At 35.7% G+C, this 23,156-nt stretch overlaps 1 protein-coding gene across 2 annotated transcripts in view; it reads left to right on the top strand.

Moving 5' to 3' along the window:
* Nucleotides 1-12,065: 12,065 nt before the first annotated feature.
* The window catches only part of Tmprss15 (transmembrane serine protease 15), a 124,511-nt gene continuing 113,420 nt past the window's right edge, over nucleotides 12,066-23,156 (top strand). The window contains exons 1-3 of one of the 2 annotated variants that reach the window (XM_063270432.1): nucleotides 12,135-12,397; nucleotides 15,082-15,215; nucleotides 15,462-15,529. In XM_063270432.1, the coding sequence (XP_063126502.1) occupies nucleotides 12,253-12,397; nucleotides 15,082-15,215; nucleotides 15,462-15,529 (347 nt within the window). In that variant the 5' untranslated portion in view covers nucleotides 12,135-12,252. 2 annotated transcript variants of the gene reach the window in all.

The raw sequence follows: 23,156 nt of genomic DNA, 5'->3' as shown, positions 1-23,156 counted from the left end.
CACAGATTAAATGGTGTTTTGAGCACTTCGTCCTTCTGCATACATCTTTGCTTAGAGGAAGATGTCCTTTGTAAAGTCAGAGGCAACACCTACTGAGTCTCACCAACATGATTTTCAAAACACGAACAAGGACAAGAATAATATACATGCTAAAGAAAACAGGAAACGGCCAAGGAGGCTTCAACCTTGTAAGACAAACAAGCAAATATACACAAAACAAAATCAAAAAACAAACAAAAACCTATAGGACACAAAAGAATATTGAGAGCTGGAGAAATAGCGTTCATTAGGAAAAACCACACTGGTTCAGTACCAAATACCAAGTTGTCATCCCCGAAAATATACACGCAAGTAACATGTATGCTGAGCATGTTATGCTTATATACTTATGTGTACATATTCTAATAATTAATGAAAAATGACATGAATTTGAAAGAGAGCCAAGATGAGGATATGGAAGGATGTAGAAGGAGGGAAGGAGGGGAGAATTATGTAATTATATTAAAATCTCAAGTAAAAAATATTTTTCAAAAGTCACAATAATGATAATATCAAGACACTGATTTAACTTTGTTATCTCTTAAACACTGTGCTCAGTACTTTAACTGAAGTCTCTAACTGAAGTCTCTAATTGAAGTCAAAATCTCCAGTAAGTTGAGCAGTTTTCAGCTGAAAACTAGCATCAATTCTAGTGGTCTTAACAAAAGCTAAGGCAGGGTAGATGCTGTAGCAAGTTTGGGCCCTTCTTGGCTTGAGATTTGTGCATACCTATCCCTTAACTACCTCTTTGCAACCAGGAACCCACCCTGTGTCAGACTGCATGAATATCTACCTTCAACAATGGAGAATGCTACTCCCCTAGCAACACTTAATACCACCCTATTTCTTTCAAGCATATTATGTAGATATATATGCAACCTTTGGCCAATCAAACAATTTAACCCGAATCGGGTCTGTGTACATGAATTATAAGGAAGACTGAGTTCCTGAGTTCTCAGAGTCAATTATTTATGAAGAATCTTCTCTTTACCATGCTATGCCCATTGTGCATGCATGTGATTAAATAATGGATATTCTGGAAAGAGACTTGTACAAGAATCTAAAACCAAAACAATCTAGGATAGATATCTATTAAAATAAAGAATGCCCCTTACCTTACGTGCCTACCAACCAAACTCCTTCTCTTGAATTCATACAAGAAAGTCCCAGACAATAATAGAAGTTTAAGAACTCAAGAAGCGCTTGAGATCTTATACTCGGGTGATCATGTTAATTTGTCTGACCTGGGCTATTCACTCTGAACAATGTTTTCATGATACTTTGAAAAGATCTAGGGGCTTAGATTTTATTCTTAAGTATGAGACCAAGAACATGGAATAATACAGTCCAGACTAGGACTACTAGGAATAAAGAATATATCATATATATATATTTTATTTTTCGAAAAGAGTGAGAACTGAAATTAAGGCATTCGATAAATTCTAATTAGAATCTCCAGGAGGTTTAAGCCATTGTATTCCTAAAGAAAGGTAAAAATAAATCATGGGGAATGTCATAAATTCTTGTCAGAAAGAAACCAGATTTAATGTGGTACTCAATCAAGTGTGAGATTATTGAGAAGTTTGAGAATGTACAGCCATTCTCATCAAGTGGTGACATCATCATGGTATCACATCAACATGAATGACTGACTGTACAATCCTTAGAATACAGCACAGTTAGCAGGATGTTCTCATTCTGACTGCCTAGAGCCACAATAGAGAAACAGAACAAGATATGTAGAAACAAAAACATAATTAACCCCTTAAATCTCTCACATAATCAACAGAAGCAGGGAATGCATTTGACCCTTCATTTTACAAGTTGATTTTTAGTAGCACCAAGTACTAGAATGACTCCTGGATGAAGTAAAACCAGAGGAAAAGGTGTGCTTGGACGAGATGACGTAAATGCTACACTTATTTGTTAGTTGTTCATGACTAGAAAAATACATGCATAATAAATTTGGTTATTTTTAAGCTGAAGAAAAAGACCAGATTGCAAACTAACTCTTTTCCCTTTCCCTGAATTTCTAGAAAGTCCCAGCCGCCCCATGTAACAGTACTCCTAGGCTATTTTGAAAGAATTATTTGAAAATTTTATGTAATTCTTTGCAAATATTTCACTATTTTATTTGTATGTGTTATTAACATACACATCTATATTTAGGGAAAGTATACATGTTAGTCTGAGTATGTGCATTTCTATTTACCAATGTTGTTCATATATACATACTTGCACTTACAATCTTTGAGTATTTGTTTTTAAATATGCAGGCCCGTAGTTTTGACTGACATATATAACTGCGTATAGCATCATTCTCCTAATTATTTTACTCATATAGGTCAATTCCCATTGATCACAATTAGCTTCTGGCAATCTGGTTAGCTCATGTCAGTGGAATAAAATTTATTATTCTTCATCAAAAACAACTAACAGCTACAGGCATCAGAGAGTTTTGAGCTCTACTTTTTCAGAGAGTTGTTGAGAGATTGAATTTAATTAAGTTGTGAACATATTGGTCTTGCACAGTATGGATAGCAGAAAACTTAAAATGTTTCAAAAGTAACTTGTTTTTCCTTACCATTGAATACAATTCATTAGCCATTATAATTGCATATTTAATTACAGGACTGCACCCTTTAACAAGTCCACAGCATCTTTGTTTAGGTTTTATCCCCAGAGACCCCCCTCTACTGACGTTATACCTACTCATTTGCAATGACAGAAATATTTCAGTAAAAGAGGGGTCCCTGGTATGATTATGTGTAATAAAGTGATTTTAAAATCACTTACTGTTGCCTTCTTATTCTCATGGAGTGGAAATAATTTGATTGGATTTTAATAGTGCATTTTAATGAGAAACAGTTAAAAAGTAGAAAGTTTAGATAGGGTGATTAGTGTCACATGCAGCACAAAATTTTAAGACTCCATTTTGCAAGATGTTTGAGTAAAATTTGGCTGAAAAGCAATCAATGGAATAATTTTTTGTGATATATTTTCCTTTGAGTGTATGTAAATATTGATCTTGCAATTGGTCCAAATGTAAGTTGATTACCTATCTACATTTTAACTTTGTTATATGTAAATTTGCTCTATTTAGACTAGTTACAAGGAGCTAATATCCTTAAAGACTTATTGAAAACCAGACAGATAAAAACAGTGTTCTCGGGGTTGGGGATTTAGCTCAGTGGTAGAGCGCTTGCCTAGGAAGCGCAAGGCCCTGGGTTCGGTCCCCAGCTCCGAAAAAAAAAAAAAGAAAGAAAAAAAGAAAAAAAAAACAGTGTTCTCAAAAATAAACAACTCAGACATTCTAGAAATGTGCTGTGTAACATGATATCTATAGTTAACAATAGAACCTGGTATAGCTAAGAGTAATTTTGGAAACACATAAGGAGATAGATATCAAGTATTCTTAATATACACAATGGACAAAAATAATTTATTAGAGAAATTGAAGATGCCCATAAATTCAGTTGTAGTGATATTGCAATGACAGCTCCTGCCTAGCCTTAACAACCACTTCACATTAAATGCCTATAGTACTACATATAATCCAGGGAAACACAGAATAAAATTGAAATAGAAATATGGGAAAAATTAAAAAGAATGCTAAGAGAAAAGTCTTAATGCATACAGCAATGTATAATGGGTGTCTATTTAGTTCACAGCTGATAGATTCTTTCCCTAAATTACTTTCTAAAGGAAAAACAATGTGATTATACATAGAATTGAACAATTCCTGGTTTCAAGTAAAAGAATAACCACCTTCTAGGTAAATAACATTAATTTATATCACTATTTTTATTTAAAATTCCAATTCATACTTATAATTCTCATCTCTCTGTATACAGTACAACAAAGACGTATCGAGAAAAGGAAATTCTTGATTCCTGGTTACATAGAAATAGCACTAATGAACAGCCACGTTCACACTGACATTCCCGGATAGCTTTCAAAACTGCCACTTAGCCTATTTTGTCACGATTAAAGGGAAGAATAAAATGTCATGGAAGTTTTCCTGTGTTGCTTCCTTTCTTAACCTCATGAGCAGCTTTACAACTGTTTTTTTTTTTAAAGATTTATTCATTTATTATATATAAGTACCCTGTAGCTGTCTTCACACACCAGAAGAGGGCATCAGAGCTGTTTACAGATGGTTGTGAGTCACCATGTGGTTGCTGGGATTTGAACTCAGGACCTCAGGAAGAGCAGTCAGTGCTCTTAACCACTGAGCCAGCTCTCCAGCCCCATGAGCAGCTTTAAACTGAAGGGAAATTGAAAGGGATGATGGACAATAGGGAGCCTCCCAGTATGCATCACTAACCTAAAGGAAGTGTGAGCACAGGGTGCTTCATGCTACTCTTGTGATCTGGGTTTTACTCAATTTACTGCAGATTAACTTCAGTGTTTTCAATATGTGAGGCGATTATTCTAACTGTAGCTCTCACCATTAGACCTTTTTCTTTTTTTTCTTTCTTTGTTTTTTTATTGGATATATTTTATTTACATTTCAAATGTCATTTCCTTTCCCGGGTTCCCACCATTAACCCTCTATCCTATCCCCCTTCCCTTCTTCTATGAGGGTGTTCCCCTTTCCCAACCACCCCCACTTCCCACCCACCCCCCCAATATTCCCCTGTACTGGGCAGTCCAGCCTTTTGTGATCGTTCTGTTGTTGTGACAAAACACAGGATAAAATAATCTAAAATGGAAGAATGAACTATTTTGAGTCAATGGTCAATTAGTCCCTTTGGATGGGAAAGAAGGGAACACCATAGAAGAAAGTGTGAAGTAGACTAAAGCTCTCAGAGAATGGCTGCTGGGACACAGAGAGACAGTATAGCAGTCTACCGTCCTACTCAAGGGCACTACCCACTGAACAGCCCTACTTCCACCAGGCCCTACTTCCCAAAGACCCCATTTTTCACAGCAGTGACATAGGCTTCCACCATGAGTTAATAGGTAAACCATTCATTGAAGGCCATTTAAAATCCAAACCAAATAAAGTCTACATAAAAATGTTACTAAATATTACATACATCTGCATAACCTTTGTTAGAAATATAACCCAGTGTGCCAATATCCTGTTTAGTTCCCTAATCAGATTAACCTAACATGTCTCTATTAGTTATTTAATGCAATAAAAGCACTAGCTAACTTCCTGTTACTGTGCATTATTTTGTTTTCAATATTAATAGTCATATTTTTTGGCAGCGACAGAGTGATCGTAGAAGCATTCATTAAACACACAATTTTGGATATAATATTATGTTATTTAAGAAAAAATTACATGCACAGACACTACTTTCTACAAGCTGGCACAAAGGTAAGTGAATAATATTCATATAAAAACTGTATTAACTGTATTAACCCAAGACAAACCCCAGTGGACTTATCTCAGTGGTATATAAAAAACTTTTTTCTTTGAAAAACTTGAGACCTTTGAGGTATTAATCAGAAGAAAAGAACCTTACATTTTCTAAACTAAATGTTTCTTAATGAACTTCAACCCTGTTCTATCATTTAGGAAGGAAAATAGTATGAGCTTTTGAGCTTCTTTTAATGAAAAGACAGAAAATTTAGCAAGTCGGTGTAGATAACTTGTTCTGTGGAAAATGTGAAAGTGGATGTAACAGTTTGGGGATGATAGCAGGGCAATTAGATAAAAAGAATGCTGAGAAAATTTGACAAGCAGGCTCCCTCTTTTTCAATATCAAAATATGTTTTGACCTCCAGGCACTAAGATGATTAAAGTTTAAAAGGAGCCTAGTGACAGGATAAATCCTACCTGAGCTACAGATGCGGCTGGCACAACAATATATGATCATGGGGTTGAGAATTGGTTAGGATCCTGGATACACAGGGGGTTTCTTTGAAAATGACCTAAACTAGCTGCCGATAGGAAGAACATGCTGATATTTTTTCACAGCTCCCTACTAACCAACTAAGACGCTATAAAAAGTGTGGTAACCCCTACTAGGAAAAATGACTCCCCCAGGCTTAGTTCATTTTTCTTTGCTGAAATACAGGTCTATTTTTGAATACTTCCATGAATAGAGTTCTTTCCTTCAGAATGGTTAAGTGCTAGTGCTATGCAATTCAGCGTGTTCTGGTATAATACCCTTTATTCAAAAGTTTTATAATCCACTCTCCAGATAAAGGTAGATTAGGGAGATAGGCTTGGTGAGAGTGACTTTCATAGGACAATGTAAAAAGCCACATGTGGAGCCTGCAGAAAGGCTGGAAGAGCTGGGAAGAATTTGCATCAGCAGAGAGAAAGTAAACATGGTCTCATTCAGTCAGAGGAGTTGGACAGGCAGTGAAATGGACAATGAGAGAGAAAAGTCGAGGGGAAAGATCTTAAGAAAGTGTTTTAAAAGACATCGTTTCACAGAGATGAGTTCGAGGTGACTATCTGAAACATCTGCTTTGCTTTTAAATGTGAAGGTATATAAATCTTATGCAGTCTTTTGGAAAGAGCCATAAAATTATAGAGCCGAAGTCAAAATTTAAAAAAAATGGAATTAAAAAAATCAATAACTTTCTTCTCCGGATGAGAAAAAGGCAGCACAGAATTTTTCTGGAAATCCCAAGTAACACAGTAAAGGTCAGCGACTCTGCAGAATCTTGTGTCAACACTTCTAGGGCTTGGTGTGTGTGTGTGTGTGTGTGTGTGTGTGTGTGTGTGTGTGTGTGTGATATATATATATATATATATATATATATATATATATATATATATATATATATAAAACCAGGCCACCTCGTTAAATAACATCTCTAACTACTTGAAAGGGTATGCTTTTGTACTCAGACACTCATCTGTCTACAGATGATTTAAGGGGCAGCTTTAAGTCCTAAACTGAAAGTAAAAGAGGAACAGAGGAACATGAATGACTACGGTTTGGTAAGACTGCAGTAGAAGCAAAATACTGCAACTGACTTCAGCTTTCTTGCTGTTGATTTTTAGCACTGTCTTCTTCTGCCAGACACTGAGTTTCGTAGTATTCTTTAAAACTGTTAACTGAATAATATGTCCATTTCTAGGTTGTCATAGCAAGGAAATTTCGATATGAAACTTAAATTATTTTTACATATGGATACAGTAGAATAAAATTAACACAGTCTTCATATGTTGAGGTAAATAATTGCATTTGTTCAACATGCAGCTGAAGCTGAAGGGCAAAATATTTATCTGATATCTGTAAATGGCAAAATTGTGAAAACCTAGTTATACTCCAATAAAAAGCCCATCATAAATGGAAAAACAAACAGAAATATAAGCAAACAGACTAAAAAACAAAATACATAGCATATGATATGTCCAAAATTAAAATATAAAGGACCTGGGGTGTGAGCAGTATCTCAGCAGTTAAGAGCTCTCATGGCATTGGCCAAAGAAATTAGGTTCCCAGGACTCAAGTCTAAAGGCTAACAACTTTTGAAAAGTCAACTACAAGGGATTTACTGCTCTCTTCTGAGGTCTGTGAGTGCCTGCACACATGTGCACACACATATACAAAATGAAAGTGAGTGTGTTATCTGCACATATGTAAGTGTAGCAAGTACACACAGTGCCAATGGAGTACAGAAGATGCAATGAAACCCTAGGACTTAAGAGGGTTGTAAGTAGGTATAGGGGACTGAAAACCAGATCATACTCAAGCACAGAGAGTGTGCTTACCTACTTAGCCCTCTGCCCAGACCCCAAAGGAAAATTCTTAAAAGTAAATTACTTATTTTAATAGAAATAGTTTTCTTTCAAAAGAATACTCTGATTATAATTTCTCCTTTTCTACTCCTCCTAGTATTTCCCCATCTCCTGTCCTACCTGTATCCTTACTCTTTCTGTCTCCTTAGAAATCAAACAGGTATCTAAGGAATAATAATACAATTAGATAAGATAAATCAAAACAAAGCAATTCTATATATGACAATACACCCAAACAAGACAAAAGAGTCAAACAAAAAACACATGGACCATCTATAAATGTAGAGACACACATGATCAAACACACATGAATCCCATAAAAACCTTAAACTAGTAGCCATAAAATCACCTACAATATATAGCCACAAATAACCTATTAAAAAATTCCTGACAGCATTAGGAGATGGCTGAGACAAAGAACCTCCAAAAAAATTATTGAGTTTGATTCATCTCATGATGAGCCTACACTTTAATGTCTGTGAATTGGATATAACTTTGGGGTTAAAGATGAGAGGTCTAGAACCCCCTCTGATTCAGACTTCTGTAGGCCTTGTGCATGCTACCTCTGTCTCTGAGTTCAAGGGTGTGGCTGTCTAACTGTGTCTAAAAAGCCTTGATTCTTTAGTGTCTTCAATCCTCTCTGCTTTTTACACTCTTTCTGAGTCCTCTTCCAAAGAGGTCCTTATGCTCTCAAAGAATGGGGTTTGAAGGAAACATCCCTTTATGGAAAAGGATTCTAAGGTCTTTTATCTTTTGCATATTGTCCAGCTGTGGGTCTCTGTATTTTCTTATCTGCTGGAGAAGAAAGCCTCCCTGGTGATGACTGAGCAGGATACCAAACTATGAGTATAACAGAATGTTCTTAGTAGTCATTTTACTGTTAACTTTCTTTAGTGAATGGTGGTTCTCAACCTTCTTTATGCTACGACCTTTAATGCTGGTCCTCGGATTGCAGTGACCCCCAAAATAAAATTACTTTTTTTGCTACTTCATAACTATAGTTTTGCTACTGATATGGATCATAATGTAAAAATATCTGTATGCAGGATATCTGATATGTAAGCTCCACAGGGGTTATGACCAACTAGCTGAGAATCACTGTTTTAGTAGAACAGTAAGTAGTATTTCCTTTTCCCCTAAGTGCCTGGTCTACCCGGTCTCAGATTTCTGGCCACCCAAACAGTACTGGGTATGAGTTCCATCTCATGGATTGGGCCTTCAATAAATCAGAACTTGCTTTGCTACACCCACAAGCTTTGTTCGTGTCATGATTGCACCAGTGAATTCACTCATGAATCTTGCTGTCAGGTCAATCACTCTTTGTTCGAAGGGTTTGTGAGTTGCTGTTTACCTTTATTCTTTAGTAGCATACACATCACCATGAATACTAGTTTATAGAAAGAAAGGCACTAGATAGTCACCAGCTTGGTTTTTTTTCGATGTTCAGGGAATTGTATAGGTGTAGTGAGCAACCTACTAAGGGCCTTACTAAGTCAGTTTGTATAGAGCCCGGGTTTTTTGGAGTTTAGGTGGGACCCCTTTGACTGACAACTCAACAAGATGTAATTAATTTCCAGTAGTTGGATTTCATTTGTTGATGAGAGATGTGCAGTTGAGGACCTATATCTTACCTTGTTACTTGGCAATTTTATTTAGATCACCTTCATATGTGTATATATTTTAGAAAGCTACTACTCTATGAGGTTTCCACATGCTGCATCAAATATCCCTTTGTTTTGGCTGCCCTTTCCACTATTCCTTCTTCTCCTTCCTGTTTGGCCTTCTGAATTCAATGCTCCCCTTGTCATCCATAAGGACTTAGTCTATTTTCTCTTCCTAGGCACATGCAAATCCCTCCCTGGTCCCTTATATGCTACCTAACTTCTAGTTGTATGGACAATAGCTTGCTTGTGGATGAATTAACAGCACACACACACACACACACACACACACACACACACACACACAGAAAAAGAGAGAGAGAGAGAGAGAGAGAGAGAGAATCTTTACTTTCGTTTTTTTTTCTTTGGTTTTTGGTTTTTGTTTTGTTTTTTTTTCCCTTGGTTTATGATGCTGGGGTATTGTTTTTGTTTTGTTTTGTTTTGTTTTGTTTTGAGTTTGGTTCATTTCCTTCTATCTGTATTCCCTAACTAAAAAACTTTAGAAATTCTCTTTAAAATTCTCTCAATATGTTTATGTTTATTGTATATACTTGTTGTGCAAGGCAGCAAATTCTACAGTGCCATTTCTAAGGTTTAACAGGCAGTATAAAAACATCTTCCACTCACATGAATTTTTCTTCACCTTATCTGATGAATCAGGCACCTCTTGAGTGTTCATCATTTCCCTACAGGACAATTGGAATAAGTCTGAGGGAAATAGGTAGTTCTGATGTCACTCTTCTATAGTGAGCATGGCTGGGTGGTGAATAATGATTGCCAGGGGACCTTTGAACCTGCCCTCTGTGGCTTCTACCGGTAAAGGCAAGTTACTCTTCCAGGTGCCAATATTGGTAATGGACTTGACCACACCCATGCATCAGTGAATTTATTTCCTTCCTATAATTTTTAACTTCATAATTTCCTTAGTGAACTTTCTGTGGACTACTTCCCAAATAAATTTGAGCATTTTGAGTTACAATGGTGATCAAATAACGACTATGTTGCAAACAGATACAGAAAGATAATCTCACAACCTTTTCTCTAGCTTTGACTTTGTTTTTGTAAATGTAAAATTTTCTTATAAATATACATGTAGTTATCATATATATATTGACCCCCACCTTGAGTTATTTACCCTGAGGCTGTGAAATAGTGATCTATTTTTATTTAATTTGCTGACAGGTATAAAAAATAAGTTTAGCATCATTCCTTCTTTGAATAGCAATTCTTTCTCAAGTATTAACAATAAACCTATGTCTAATGTATGAAGTTTTCCATGCACAAATCAGGATCTGGGCTCTTCGTTCTACACTGCGTTGTATTTCTGCTCCTTGATTGACTCTACTACATCATCATAACTCTGCAGTGAGTCCTCTCTCCTGCGTGGGTGACTCTGATTTTACTTCAATAGCTTGCGATGTACACTTCAAGTCTTAATATATTACTCCTCACATATTCTTGTTTATTTAATTTCAAACTGTCCTCCATGAACCATTGTCTTACACAAGACATCATACCATGTATATATTGCACACAGTCTGCTCAATTATTTACAATGTATCAGGTGAAAGGAATTATAATCTCAAATTTTGTATTACTTCTGAATCTAAATGCATCCGTTTAGAATTTCAATTTTTTATTTTATGCATGATTTCTATGCTTGTAATAAAGTTTGTGAACTCACTGTTATCTAGCATAATAAAAGAGTATTGCTTACTCCAAATAGATGAGATGCAATTGGATGATTGATTGGATAATTGATTGATTGATTGATATATCCTGTGTTTATTATTTTCACATTACAAAAGTTCCAACTGTACATTCCACTCTAATTATAAGAAAAATTTTACTCTTCCTGGAAAGAACAGATTTATGGTTATTGCTATGAACACCTTAACCTGCTCTCCTGTTTTATTGACATATTTAAGATGCTAAAGTACAAAAATAAATGAACAAGGTCTTCTCTACCTAGCAAATTTTCTTAAAATAGAAACCGACACTCTTTTTTTATCTCTGATTAATCCGTACCAGTAATCGCTCAAGTCATGTAATGTCGTGATATGATGCCTAAGTGGACTTTCCTTTAAGTTCAATCAATATTGCCTTACACTGCATACCATCAAGTGTGACATCATAGGATTCAAAAGGCTTGTATTTGTTTCAATTAGGTGTCTATGTACACATACATACACCTAAGAGGAAGACTGAGAGGAAAATAGAAAGAGAGAAATGGGATGAGTAGAATAAGATACTATGCATCTGTACTATACATGTATAAATGTATAGATGTATTCACACTATAACTCTATGACTTTTGTGCCTTAGTTTTAACCTCTCTACAGAGAAAGGCTAATAATCAGGACCTTAGTCACAGGGCAGAAGGTTGATCTGTTTGGACTACTCCTACAAATATTAAATGCATTACCCTAATGACCAATGTGTCTATCATTGTGTTCATGTTTTTGATAGTTCTCAAGGAGATTAAGGGTCAATTGTTTTTGTTTATGACATGCATTTAGTTTTTCTCCCCCTGACAAATGACCTGTCCATGTGACTGTAGTTTACAACTCTAGGCATCTTTACTTACTGTATTTTCTTAAAGATTAACTTCTCCTTTTAAAGATACTGAATGTACGGAGACATAACATTTCCAGAAAGACACACACAGCACACTCACAGTGAAGATTGTCAACGTTAGCTTGAATGGCTGATGACTGTAGAGTCCTCAGGAACTTGAGAGGTTTCACTCTAAAGTCAGTATTAGAGTATTCGTCTTGTTGATGTGGAAAACCGCATTGGCTCACAGTTCCTAAATTATCCAGCCTTGAAAAAGCAAAAATGAAATCTATCAGAAATGTGGCTGCAGGACATCGTTCTATCAGCTCTTTCGAAGTGATGGTCTCAGCTCTCTTCATGGTGCTCATGGTCCTCTCTGTTGGGTTAATTGTGGTGTCCTGGCTGGCAGTTAAGGAATCAGAAACAGGTAAGTCATGCTCTGAAACAAGGAAGGTTTTCTAAGTCATCCTTTGCTCCATTTCAGTTATTACTGTGACTGCACCACAGATATTTGGTTTCATTTTGTGTGATTATGAACACTTTATATCACAGAATATTAAGAAAATTATTTTGTATATCATTTAAAATAATCCCACATTCAGACCTGGGAATGAGGTGTTTCTTTTTCTCTTTTTTGCAAAATAATGTTCAGGTTTTTTTTTTCATTTTAGCACATAATACAGTAAGTTTCATATCATCTAGATTCATTGTGATATAAATGAAATCATAAACATATTGAAATATGGAAAATTCAAATTTATATACATGAATAGCAAACACTATTGTCAATTTATATAAAAAGTTATTTCCATATTCTGTCATTGGTTTAAAATGTTGCTACTAAATTTGAATAAACAAATGCAAACATAACTTCATAAACATATAGAAATTTCATTCTGCTTGAGGAGTAATATGATTTTAAAAATTAAAATAAGAACTATGTTGTTATGGGCCAAAAATACTTCAAAGATATTCAAATACAATACCGTGATGTAGTTGTAACAAATCTTTGACTTTATTGTTATTGTGCCTCATTTTCAGGTTACAAATCTGGGGAAAAATATTTGAGAACTACTTTGCAGCAGCAAAAGTTGGCACTATGTGGTACATAAAAGACACTGATATCAAACTGGATCCCGATTCTAAGGATTTATTATTCCTATTCACTACCTATGTACTTTATAATATAATAAATAAATCAGAATCATTGCAATGGCCTGAGTAATGAAAGTTGATGCGTTTTTTTGATAAAATTTATTTTTAAAATGATGCATATGGGCAAATTAGCTCTACAACCTCACAAATAGGAGAGTGTAACTGTGAATGTCCTCAGTAGGACCCGGTAAGAATGCTGTCTTTCATGACAAATAAATGTTCGGATGTGAATATAATAAAATATTTGTGGTTTTATAGTAACAATGTTAGTACAATCCTTGAAAATTTAAATATTATAACCATGTGTAGGGAATCTGCATTTCAGATAAATAATACTTGTAAGTAATTTGAGCTTAACTAATAACGAACATTAGAGAAAATCAAATGAATTATAGCTGTTCATTTTATGCATTTATGGACATATAGTAGAATTTTAACAGTTTTACTAGAAACGTATTTCTTTCACTTTCACCCTCAAATCTCTCCCAGCTGTCCTCCCTGGAAACCATCTAATGTCCCCCAACTCTCAAGTTGATAGCCTATTTCGTTGATTATTGTTATATGTTTACACGTGTATGTGTACAATTTCAAAATGTAAAATTATATAAAATTCTAATGTAGCCTTCACCAAAGTTGTTATTTTCTTATGAGTGCATAGTGATTATCTCTACTGAAAAGTCTCACGTTGGTGAAATACTATTAACTAGACCATATTCTCTATCCGGACTCTGTTGATTCTGTTACTGGTTTCCTACTGCCTAGGATGCAGTTCAGTTCCAAACAGAAAACCTGCTGATAAAGGTCTCCGAGCCTCCTCCAATCGAACATCCCCTAACCCTTCATCATCTTCCATATTTAAAGGCAAATTTTAGATGCAACTTAATTTGTTCACAAAATGTAAATTGCATAAACACCAGTAGGGTAGAAAATTGTATAGTGCTGACTGCATAAGCTAAATGTAAGTTAATTGTTTAAAGTGTTAGGTTTAATATTTTGGGGACAGGGAAATTATATATCTAGAGGAATTTGGAGTTATAGCTAGTCAAACATATATTTATATTTTAGCATCATCATTGCTTATTTTTACTACATTAGGAAATTATATCACTTTAAGTCCTCATTTCCTTGTTGTAGAAGAAGAAAAACGACTTATAGCTGCCACTTTGATAATTATTTAATGTTATTATGGTACTGAGATATGCTTTCACTTTTTTGTGTGGTTAAGCCAAAGCTATTCATTTTTAATATAAATATGTATCAAAGGAAATATTCTGATAAAAGGGAGGCTTAATTTGTTCACCACGTCTTACATTATTTTCCACCGAGACAGTGTATTACCTACATCATTCTCAGTAACTTCTCCAAAATAGACAGCCCCTGTCTCATGCCAAAAGTCACACATGCCAAATTTATAATTACTAGAGTGTAAGAAGTGGCTTCAAAGCTGTGTTTCAAAGTTACACACGTACAGAAATCTTCACAGAAATTCACATGCAGAAAGCCAGCAGTGTCCTGGAGGCTCGGGGTCCAAGAAACATCTAACAGCAGCGACACAATTTTAATGGTCCATTTCTCACTATGTTTTCCTGAATCACTTCCCATAATTGGTAAGGTCTGATAATTCCCTGTGACTTCCAACAGGAATCTCAATTTAAAAAGAAAAAGGAAAAAAAAAGATTGGGCTTGACTTCAAAGAAAATGGGAAGAAATAGAAGAAGAGAGAATAAATCTATAGTTTGTTCAGTATTTTAAAATAACCAGACAGGTGAAAATGACAAAAAGAAAGGATAGGATTACCTAGTTTTGGATTAGAAGGACAACAAAGAAAGAGCAAGAATTTAAAAATTACAAGGAAAATGTTTTAAGTGAGAATTGTTACCTCTAGGTTAGAGAGCGAGATGCTGTATTTTCTCCTATTCATAACTGGCAGCATTTTCTTCTTATTAATTCATCTAGATGCAGCAGCACTGGGGAAAAGCCATGAAGTCAGAGGGAGATTTAAAATAACATCCGGAGTGACATATAATCCTAATTTACAAGACAAATTCTCAGTGGATTTCAAAGTCCTTGCTTTTGACCTTCAGCAAATGGTAGGGGACTGTTTCTACACACCTGGCTTTAAATTCCCTAATCAGTTTTAGTAACTTCTCTTCAACTAATGACAGACCAAATTTTCTTACTCTGAAAGTACTGGTGTTTACTGTACGTTACATTCATAGTTCATAAGGGTATGAAGCCCCATTCTGAAGATTTCTTCAGTTCTAAACAAATAGATAACCTCTACTCTGTATTAAAAGATCAAATATTCAGTTTAACACATGTTTTCCTCTCTTTAGATAGATGAGATCTTTGAGTCAAGTAATCTGAAGAATGAATATAAAAAATCAAGAGTTTTTCAATTTGAGTGAGTATATTCTAAACCATTCTGTTAGCACATTGCTCTGGGACAAGACTTTCCAAACGTGTAGTGTTATGTCAAGGAAAGAAAAAATATTTCAAAAATGTTCTGGGTTTTTGTAAATGTTTTACAGTAAAAAAATATTTTAGTGAGATATAATAGTAATATTTGATAATTTACATATTAACAACTTTTCTCATAGGGGTAAAAGTGAAAAAAGGTTAAGGCATTAAGATTGAATATATGTGCATGTAGATAAAGTGTTTAATTTGTAAGAAAGTGTCTAAAGCCTCCTTGCTATTAATACAACTATTAATATAATAATATATCACCTACCTCATTTACATTGTAAATCACAAAACAGAGTACATGTTTTAAATGTCTCACTTTGGAAAAAAATAATGTAATTATAGCATCCTCTGCCCCTTCTGACGTCTATGGACACTCACAGAGTATTTTCAATGTTTAATAAATGAATGAGTCTCAGAATAATAGGATAACTTAATTTCATTATGGATTCTTCATTCTTGAGTGTGAGGTTTTGTGTATGTATGCTATGGTACACTGTATATATAACATTTATTATAGGAATATTTAAGATGAAATTTAACCCTTTAAAAACTAATTAGCGGGGTTGGGGATTTAGCTCAGTGGTAGAGCGCTTGCCTAGCAAGCACAAGGCCCTGGGTTCGGTCCCCAGCTCCGAAAAAAAAAAAAAAAGAAAAAAAAACTAATTAGCTCTTCAGGTATTGATCCATGTATCTACGTTTAATCATTGTGTCCATAAATGAAAGTCCAGGACTTCGTGTCACGTCAATCTGCTTATGCCACAGTGAATTTAGTAAGCTATAAACTCTGAGGACCAAAAGGACTTTGAAATGGAGATACAAATGAATGGCACAGCTAGCAAAGAAGAGTGTACTCCTAATGAGAATCTATAAAATTTAAGGAATAACAAAAGAGAGCTCTACTCAAAAGCTAGGAAATCCCAATGGAAAGGGGGAGGCATACACATGAAACAAAACAAATATGGGAGATTATGTCTTTTGTATCTGAAATAGACAAGAGTGTGAGAGCTTTTTGCTAAAATTAAGAAAAGACTAAACAAGGGAAATGTAATTTGTATGAGAAAACAGGCCTAATAGATCACTTCTGGGCTTTATGGATAATTTTTGTGTAAAACATTACTGAAGACAGAGAACAATGGAATGTAGTATACGCTTTGTGAACTGTCACATCACTGTTAGGAACATTTTTCCTAGTGGTTTCACTCACCTCTGTATGTCTCATTTAGTTCACTTCCTAAGTTGACTTCTTATCGGAAAATTCCATCGTTTAATTGCCCCTCATTTTGGTCTCATTCCTGCTCTTTCCTCTTCAGAGAATTATTCAGTTTATGTGAGAACTTACAGCACAAACTTCATTTGAAATTCCTTTCTTTTGTAAACCAGAGAATTGATGACTCTGGAAACTATAGAAACAATATTTGAAACAGTGCAAACCTTCTCTATTCTGCTCTGTGATTTGTCTTAAATTTTATCTGTGTAAATAGTTATATAAGTGATATTCTCTAAAACATCAATAGAGATTGTTAGAGCAAGCATGGAGAAGGATAATAAATTAGATTACTTATTAAGTGAACCTCATCTGAATATGATGTGTGCTAGTCAAACCTGAAGCCTAGGAAGAATGTTCTAGCATAGTTTCATCTCAAATATGATATAAATAATTTTTTTACAAAATATACATTGCTTTCTTATTAAAAGCTACAGGGATATTGAAGGTATAATAAAGATTCTACAGTAACTGTCTTGTAGATATGATGTAAAGACACTTCAAAATCTTAAAATGACATACAGGTGTGGGCATGGGTGGGCGCATGCCTAGATGAAGATCTAAGTGTACTCTGTTTCAATGCAAATTCTTACCTTCATTTTCTTTTTATTTTCCTTCCTCCTCAGAATAGCACATCATTGTCATGTTTTGTTCAACCCAAGCAGTTATAAATAGTTCTTCAATCTGATGTGATGTAAGCTGTTACCTTAACTTTCTGTAATCTCTAGGGAGAAGCATTCTCTTCCCAAAATGATCTTGAGCTGAGTCAGACGAGTGGCCTCCACTACTCTGTCAAGGAAACTTCATGCTTTGAATTAAGATCAAGTATAATGAAAATAAAGGCAAATCATGCAACTATAAACCACTGTTCTGCATGCTGCAAAAATAGAGGGCAGGGTCACACCAAGGGGCAAACATAGATACATAATTTTAATAATCAGCAAAATTTGTATGAAAATGGCAGTCATGGGTAGGGGAGAGAACTCAGTCAGTGACATCTTTGCTGTGGATTCTTGAAGACTAGAGATTTTTGTCCAGAATTGACATAACCAAACAGATTTGTACTGGGCAGTTTAGGGTGGCAATGACAACTAGATTCCCAGCTAGATTTCCTTTCTGACCAGCTAACTAAAACAAAATTCAAATCAATGAGACCCAGAAAAAAAATAAGAGATTCTGTCTTAATCAGGGAGGAGAGCTGAAGTGACCTCGGTCTTCACGTATATATAGTGTATGCACACCCTCCCTACACACAAAGGCAAATACCACCCCCATGAGAATATACACACATCCATGCCCATGTACACACAAAAAATGTAATAAATATCCATGAAAATTAAAACAAATAGTTTGTCTTCTCAACAATAAGCAATGAATGTCCACTGATGCTTCCGAATTTCTTACTTATTTTTGCCAGTCCCATAGAAGCCTTGCTTTGAACCATACAATTTACAGGTCTTTTAAGAACAAAGATACTGAGAAAGCATTTTATTAAGAAGATCCCATAGCCAACACCATCATGACATTCTATTGTGCTGAGGTATTATTCGCCTTCCTACCTTTGCGGTGCTTTTATAATTTTTAATATTCTAACTACCAAGGGTTACATAGAAGGCAATTGTTGAGTCCATGCAGCCTTAATTAGTTAATAATAAATCACTCTGTAAAAGTGCTATGAGGACACTGATTTAAAATATATTTTAAGGAAGTAGAAATATTTAAGAGTTCTATCAACATCAAGAAATGTCTTATGATTACCAAATGGCAGTGTATAGCAGATCACATATACACAACGTACAATAGTGAAAAGGAAATTTAAGATAGTGTTGTCTAGATTGGATTGGCTGCTTCATCTGGTTTATGTTCACAACTTCAGAAGGAAGTTCATTCAGGGAGCGTGAAAAATATTCATGCTACTTAAAATTGATTCCCTCAAGCACTATTTATGGAAAGGCTGGGAATCCATGCTTAAGATTGTTGTGGACATCCAGAAAACATCCCACTGAGTAATCATTGCTTTCTAGTTTGAGTTACTAGAAGGAAGCTTTTTACCCTCAGCCTGGTGCACAGTTTATGCATTTCCATTCACTGACAGAAGCTGCAGCATGACATCTAGGCTTCACTCCCAACTTATCCCTTGGGTCTTCACCTCCTGAAGACTTCACAGTATTGCCATGCTAAGCGCAGGCTTGTTCATGTGTAGTGTCTCAGGCACCAATTAAGATTTCATTTCTCCTTCCTGTTCTGTTTTGGCATCTGTATTGACTTTGTCACGTAGATATGCCTACAGCCATCTTCATTCTTCAGTGTGATTTGTCTTCAGCTGGATTCCCATTCCTCTGCTTACCTCCTTCCTTCCCACCTGACATCAATCCATGCCACACCCCATCCCCATCGATGCATACCCCCCCCCATTTTAAGTGAGAATTTCTAATTCAAAGCATTGGGCTATCATGCAAAGTACCACCCTCAAGATGGACGTGATGGAACTGTTTGTTTATCTTCTTAGTGGACCATAAAGACTGACCACAGAGGTCAGAAGAGTTTAGGTCTCAGGGAATTGAAGTTTTGTTTGCTCTGAATAGGAATGTGGGTGCTGAGAACTTAACACTGGTCCTCTACAGGAGCAAAACCTACTCTTATCCACCAACTCTTTTCTCCAGCCTAGAATCCTCTGTTCTTGTTTTATGCATTTTTTAAAATATATTTTTACACTCTAGATTTTATTCCCTTACCAGTCCACCTTCCAACTTTTCCACATCCCATACTTACTTCCCTCCCCTCACCCACTCCTTCTGTCTCCACGAGGATGTCTTTACCCCCTAGCCCACCAGACCTCTAAACTTCCTGGGGGATCCAGTCTCTTGAGGGGTAGGTGAATCTTTTGTGACAGAACCCAGAACTGTAAGTCTGCTATATATGTCTATATATGTGTTGGAGGCCTTATATCAGCTGGTGTATTCTGCCTGGTTGGTGATACAGTGACTGAGAGATTAATTGAGACTGCTGGTCCTCCTACAGGGTCGCCCTCCTCCTCATCGTCCTCCAGCTTTTCCCTAATTCAACAGAGGGGTCAGCAGCTTCTGTTCCTTGTTTGGGTGCACATATCTGCATCTGACTCTTTCAGCTGCTTGTTGGATCTTTCGGGGGCAGTCATGATAGAACCCATTTTGTGAGTGACTCATAGTCTCCGTAATGGTGTTAGATCGTGGGGCCTACTCTTGAGCTGGAACCCAATTTGGGTCTGTCGCTGGACCTTCTTTTCCTCAGGCTTTTCTCCATTTCTATCCTGTAGTTCTTGGTCAGAGTTTTGACTGCAATAGCAACCCCATCCCTCACTTGATGCCCTCACTTCTGCTAGAGATGAGCTCAACAATTCAGTGGCAAAGAAATTGCCCTAGAAGCAGGGGAAGGGGAATGGAAGAGGCAGGGACCAGGAAGGGGGATATTTGAAATGTAAATACATAAAATATCCAATTAAAAAATACAATGACATAAGGTCAAATGAAGATTATTGGGAAAAGACAGGCCAGAGTTTTGTTACATTCTTTGGAACAATAACCTAGAAAAGGGAAATGTGTTAAGGAGAAAGAAAACAAGGAGCCATTCAGAGCTATTTAGTGTGTGCACACCCATGTGTGTGTGTGTCTGTGTGTGTGTGTGGGGTGTGTGAACTTAGACCTGATAATTGACTCATTTACTTCTGGTTTGAGGACCACAAAAAGGAAAGAGTCAGAGAAGATGTGTGGTGGACAAAATTCACACCCTTCAAGAGCACGAAGGCATTTGCCATCTGTAGTTATGATTGGATTAACTATATGCAAAATGCAAAGACTAAGGGCCCAGTGGGAAAAACTTCAGAGACAACAGTATGAGTTAACATTTTCTTTGGAAAGATCGAGGAGAGGAAGAGCTATTAAAAGAACACAGAAGGGGGATACTCAGGATAACAGAATTGCATATCGACAAGGAGGCTCTGTGTGTAATCAGAATCTTTATTTGAACCCAGAGCACCCTGAGGAGCTCAGGTTTTCCATTTCTGCCTCCTAAGGGTTGGTATTGCACTTAGGAGGTAAATGCCTTCTCAGCATTTATGAGGGCACTGGGGATTAGAATCCCAATCCCTATTCTTGTGTGGATTCTCTTCAGCCTCAGGATTATCTTAAATAATCATGGAAGGATATCTATAGTCATAGGAAAAAGTAACAAAATCACCATTAGATTTAAGCATTTTAATTTTTAAATTATAAAATCAGGAAACAGAAATGTTCACTTTCTCCTCTACCTTACAGTATACACTGTGAAAAAAAATGTATCTAAACTTCTTTAAAAACAGGACAATTGGGGTTGGGGATTTAGCTCAGTGGTAGAGCGCTTGCCTAGCAAGCACAAGGCCCTGGGTTCCGTCCCCAGCTCCGAAAAAAAAGAAAGAAAAAAAAAGACAATTTTAGTAACCTCACATGACATATTACTAAGCATTTCAAATAATAATCAATCTATTTTATAGTGTTTTACAATTGATGAATGCATTTTCACCATGTTTAAAATTGTGTGTGTGTGTGTGTGTGTGTGTGTGTGTGTGTGTGTGTGTCCAGTCTGAAGAAAGAACAGACAAAAGTTTTTTGTTCTCTCTCTCTTTTGGGGTACTGCTATCTGCTCTGTGGAAAGTGTTTTGATTCAGAGTATTAGCAGTTGGCTCCTTTAATAAAGGGCTGTTTACCCTCTGTGTCAATGTGCACTTTAAGTTTGCCCTTTTCATAGATGAGTCACAAAGTTCTGAAAGGAAAGGGCTGTATTTATTCAGCAAACCTAAAGGTTATCAGTATCATTAAGGAAAATATAAGATAAGAAACATTTTGATCTATTACATCCAATCTCTCTGTACAACGATAGGATTTATCTAGCTATAAAATTAAACAAAGGGAGGAGGAGCTGTGCAGCTCCTTTCCAAAAGAAAAAACAAAAATAAAAAAAAAACCTAGTACTTTAAAATAAAAATGGTTATTATGTTTTCTTTAAGGAATGATTTTCTCATTTATCTTAATAAATAAAATAAATCTCACAGCACAGGTACAGATCATTGACAAACTACCGAAAATAAGTTTCTGTCTACTTAGGAGATGAAACAAATACTTATCATAGTTTCCTTGATCGCTACCATATATCTTTCTTATCTCAACATTTATACTGAATGAGAAAATAAAGTATAACGAATGCAATTGTATGTGTGTTTGTAATATAGAACCTTTATCCTCACAGGTATAAATTATTAAGAGAAATATATTATTCACAACTAGAGAGACACATCTTTTGTACAAATATGTTTATGCCTGAGGTTGAATTAATCCAGTTAGTTACAACTGAGTGAAGGGAAATTTCAGAATTGCATTTTCTCTGCCCCAAATATCGTGTGCCTGTGTCTTCTACTGCCTGATTCAAGCAAAACAAAGTCAATTGTTCTGTATAATTAGATATGAGGGAATATATAGAGAAGATGCAGATTTCATTACCATTTAAATCATCTTTGGTGCAACAAAAGACAAAATAAAACCATGGAGCTGAAGAGAGACGATAAAAAACATTTCTGTGCACTGAGGACTTATTTTTAAAGCATATTTAATCCCAGCCACTTTAAGTCCATGCTTAAGCAGTGATATTCTGGCAAAGGGCACCGATTCTGAACACACAAAGGAAAAGGGAGGGATAAAAGAGAGGTTGAGAAAAGGGAAGCGGATGAGAGGGATGAGGAAATGGAAGCGGTCTCTATCAGAAGCAAATAGGAACAAAATACCCTTTTGACTGACAAAACCATCCAAGTAGTTAGCTATTTCCCCATCTATTCATATCTAAATTTCTTACAACAATACAAAACAATAGACGCAAGTACCTGTCTCCATCTCTTTCGTAAAGACGAATGGTTCACTAAAGTTTAAAAAAAAATGGTGGAAATTGTATTCATGGGATTCTAAGAAGCAGAGACGTGATTATCTCCTCTGTTATAAATAGACATGGTTATCCCATCAGTTATAAGAAGCCATAGGACGCTGCATAAAGTTCACCCCCTTGCTTTAGTTGTTAATGTTTGTATGACTATAAAGAAAACACGGACCAGTGTGAAGCATCATGGAAATCTCCTACCTTTCACGTCCTTTTCACTAAGGCTGGGATGAAACCCGAGAGTTGTATACCATTTAGCGTGTTTTTTTTTTCTATTTTTAATTTTCAGTTAACAAACTGCATAAATTATCAAAGCCTTAAAAAGTAGAAGGATTTTTTGTTTTGTTTTCCTTGATTTGCT

This window comes from Rattus norvegicus, chromosome 11 (assembly GCF_036323735.1).
Source record: "Rattus norvegicus strain BN/NHsdMcwi chromosome 11, GRCr8, whole genome shotgun sequence".
Classification (NCBI taxonomy): Eukaryota; Metazoa; Chordata; class Mammalia; order Rodentia; family Muridae; genus Rattus; species Rattus norvegicus.
The sequence above is the reverse complement of the archived record's forward strand: the minus strand, read 5'-3'. Positions and strand labels throughout refer to the sequence as shown.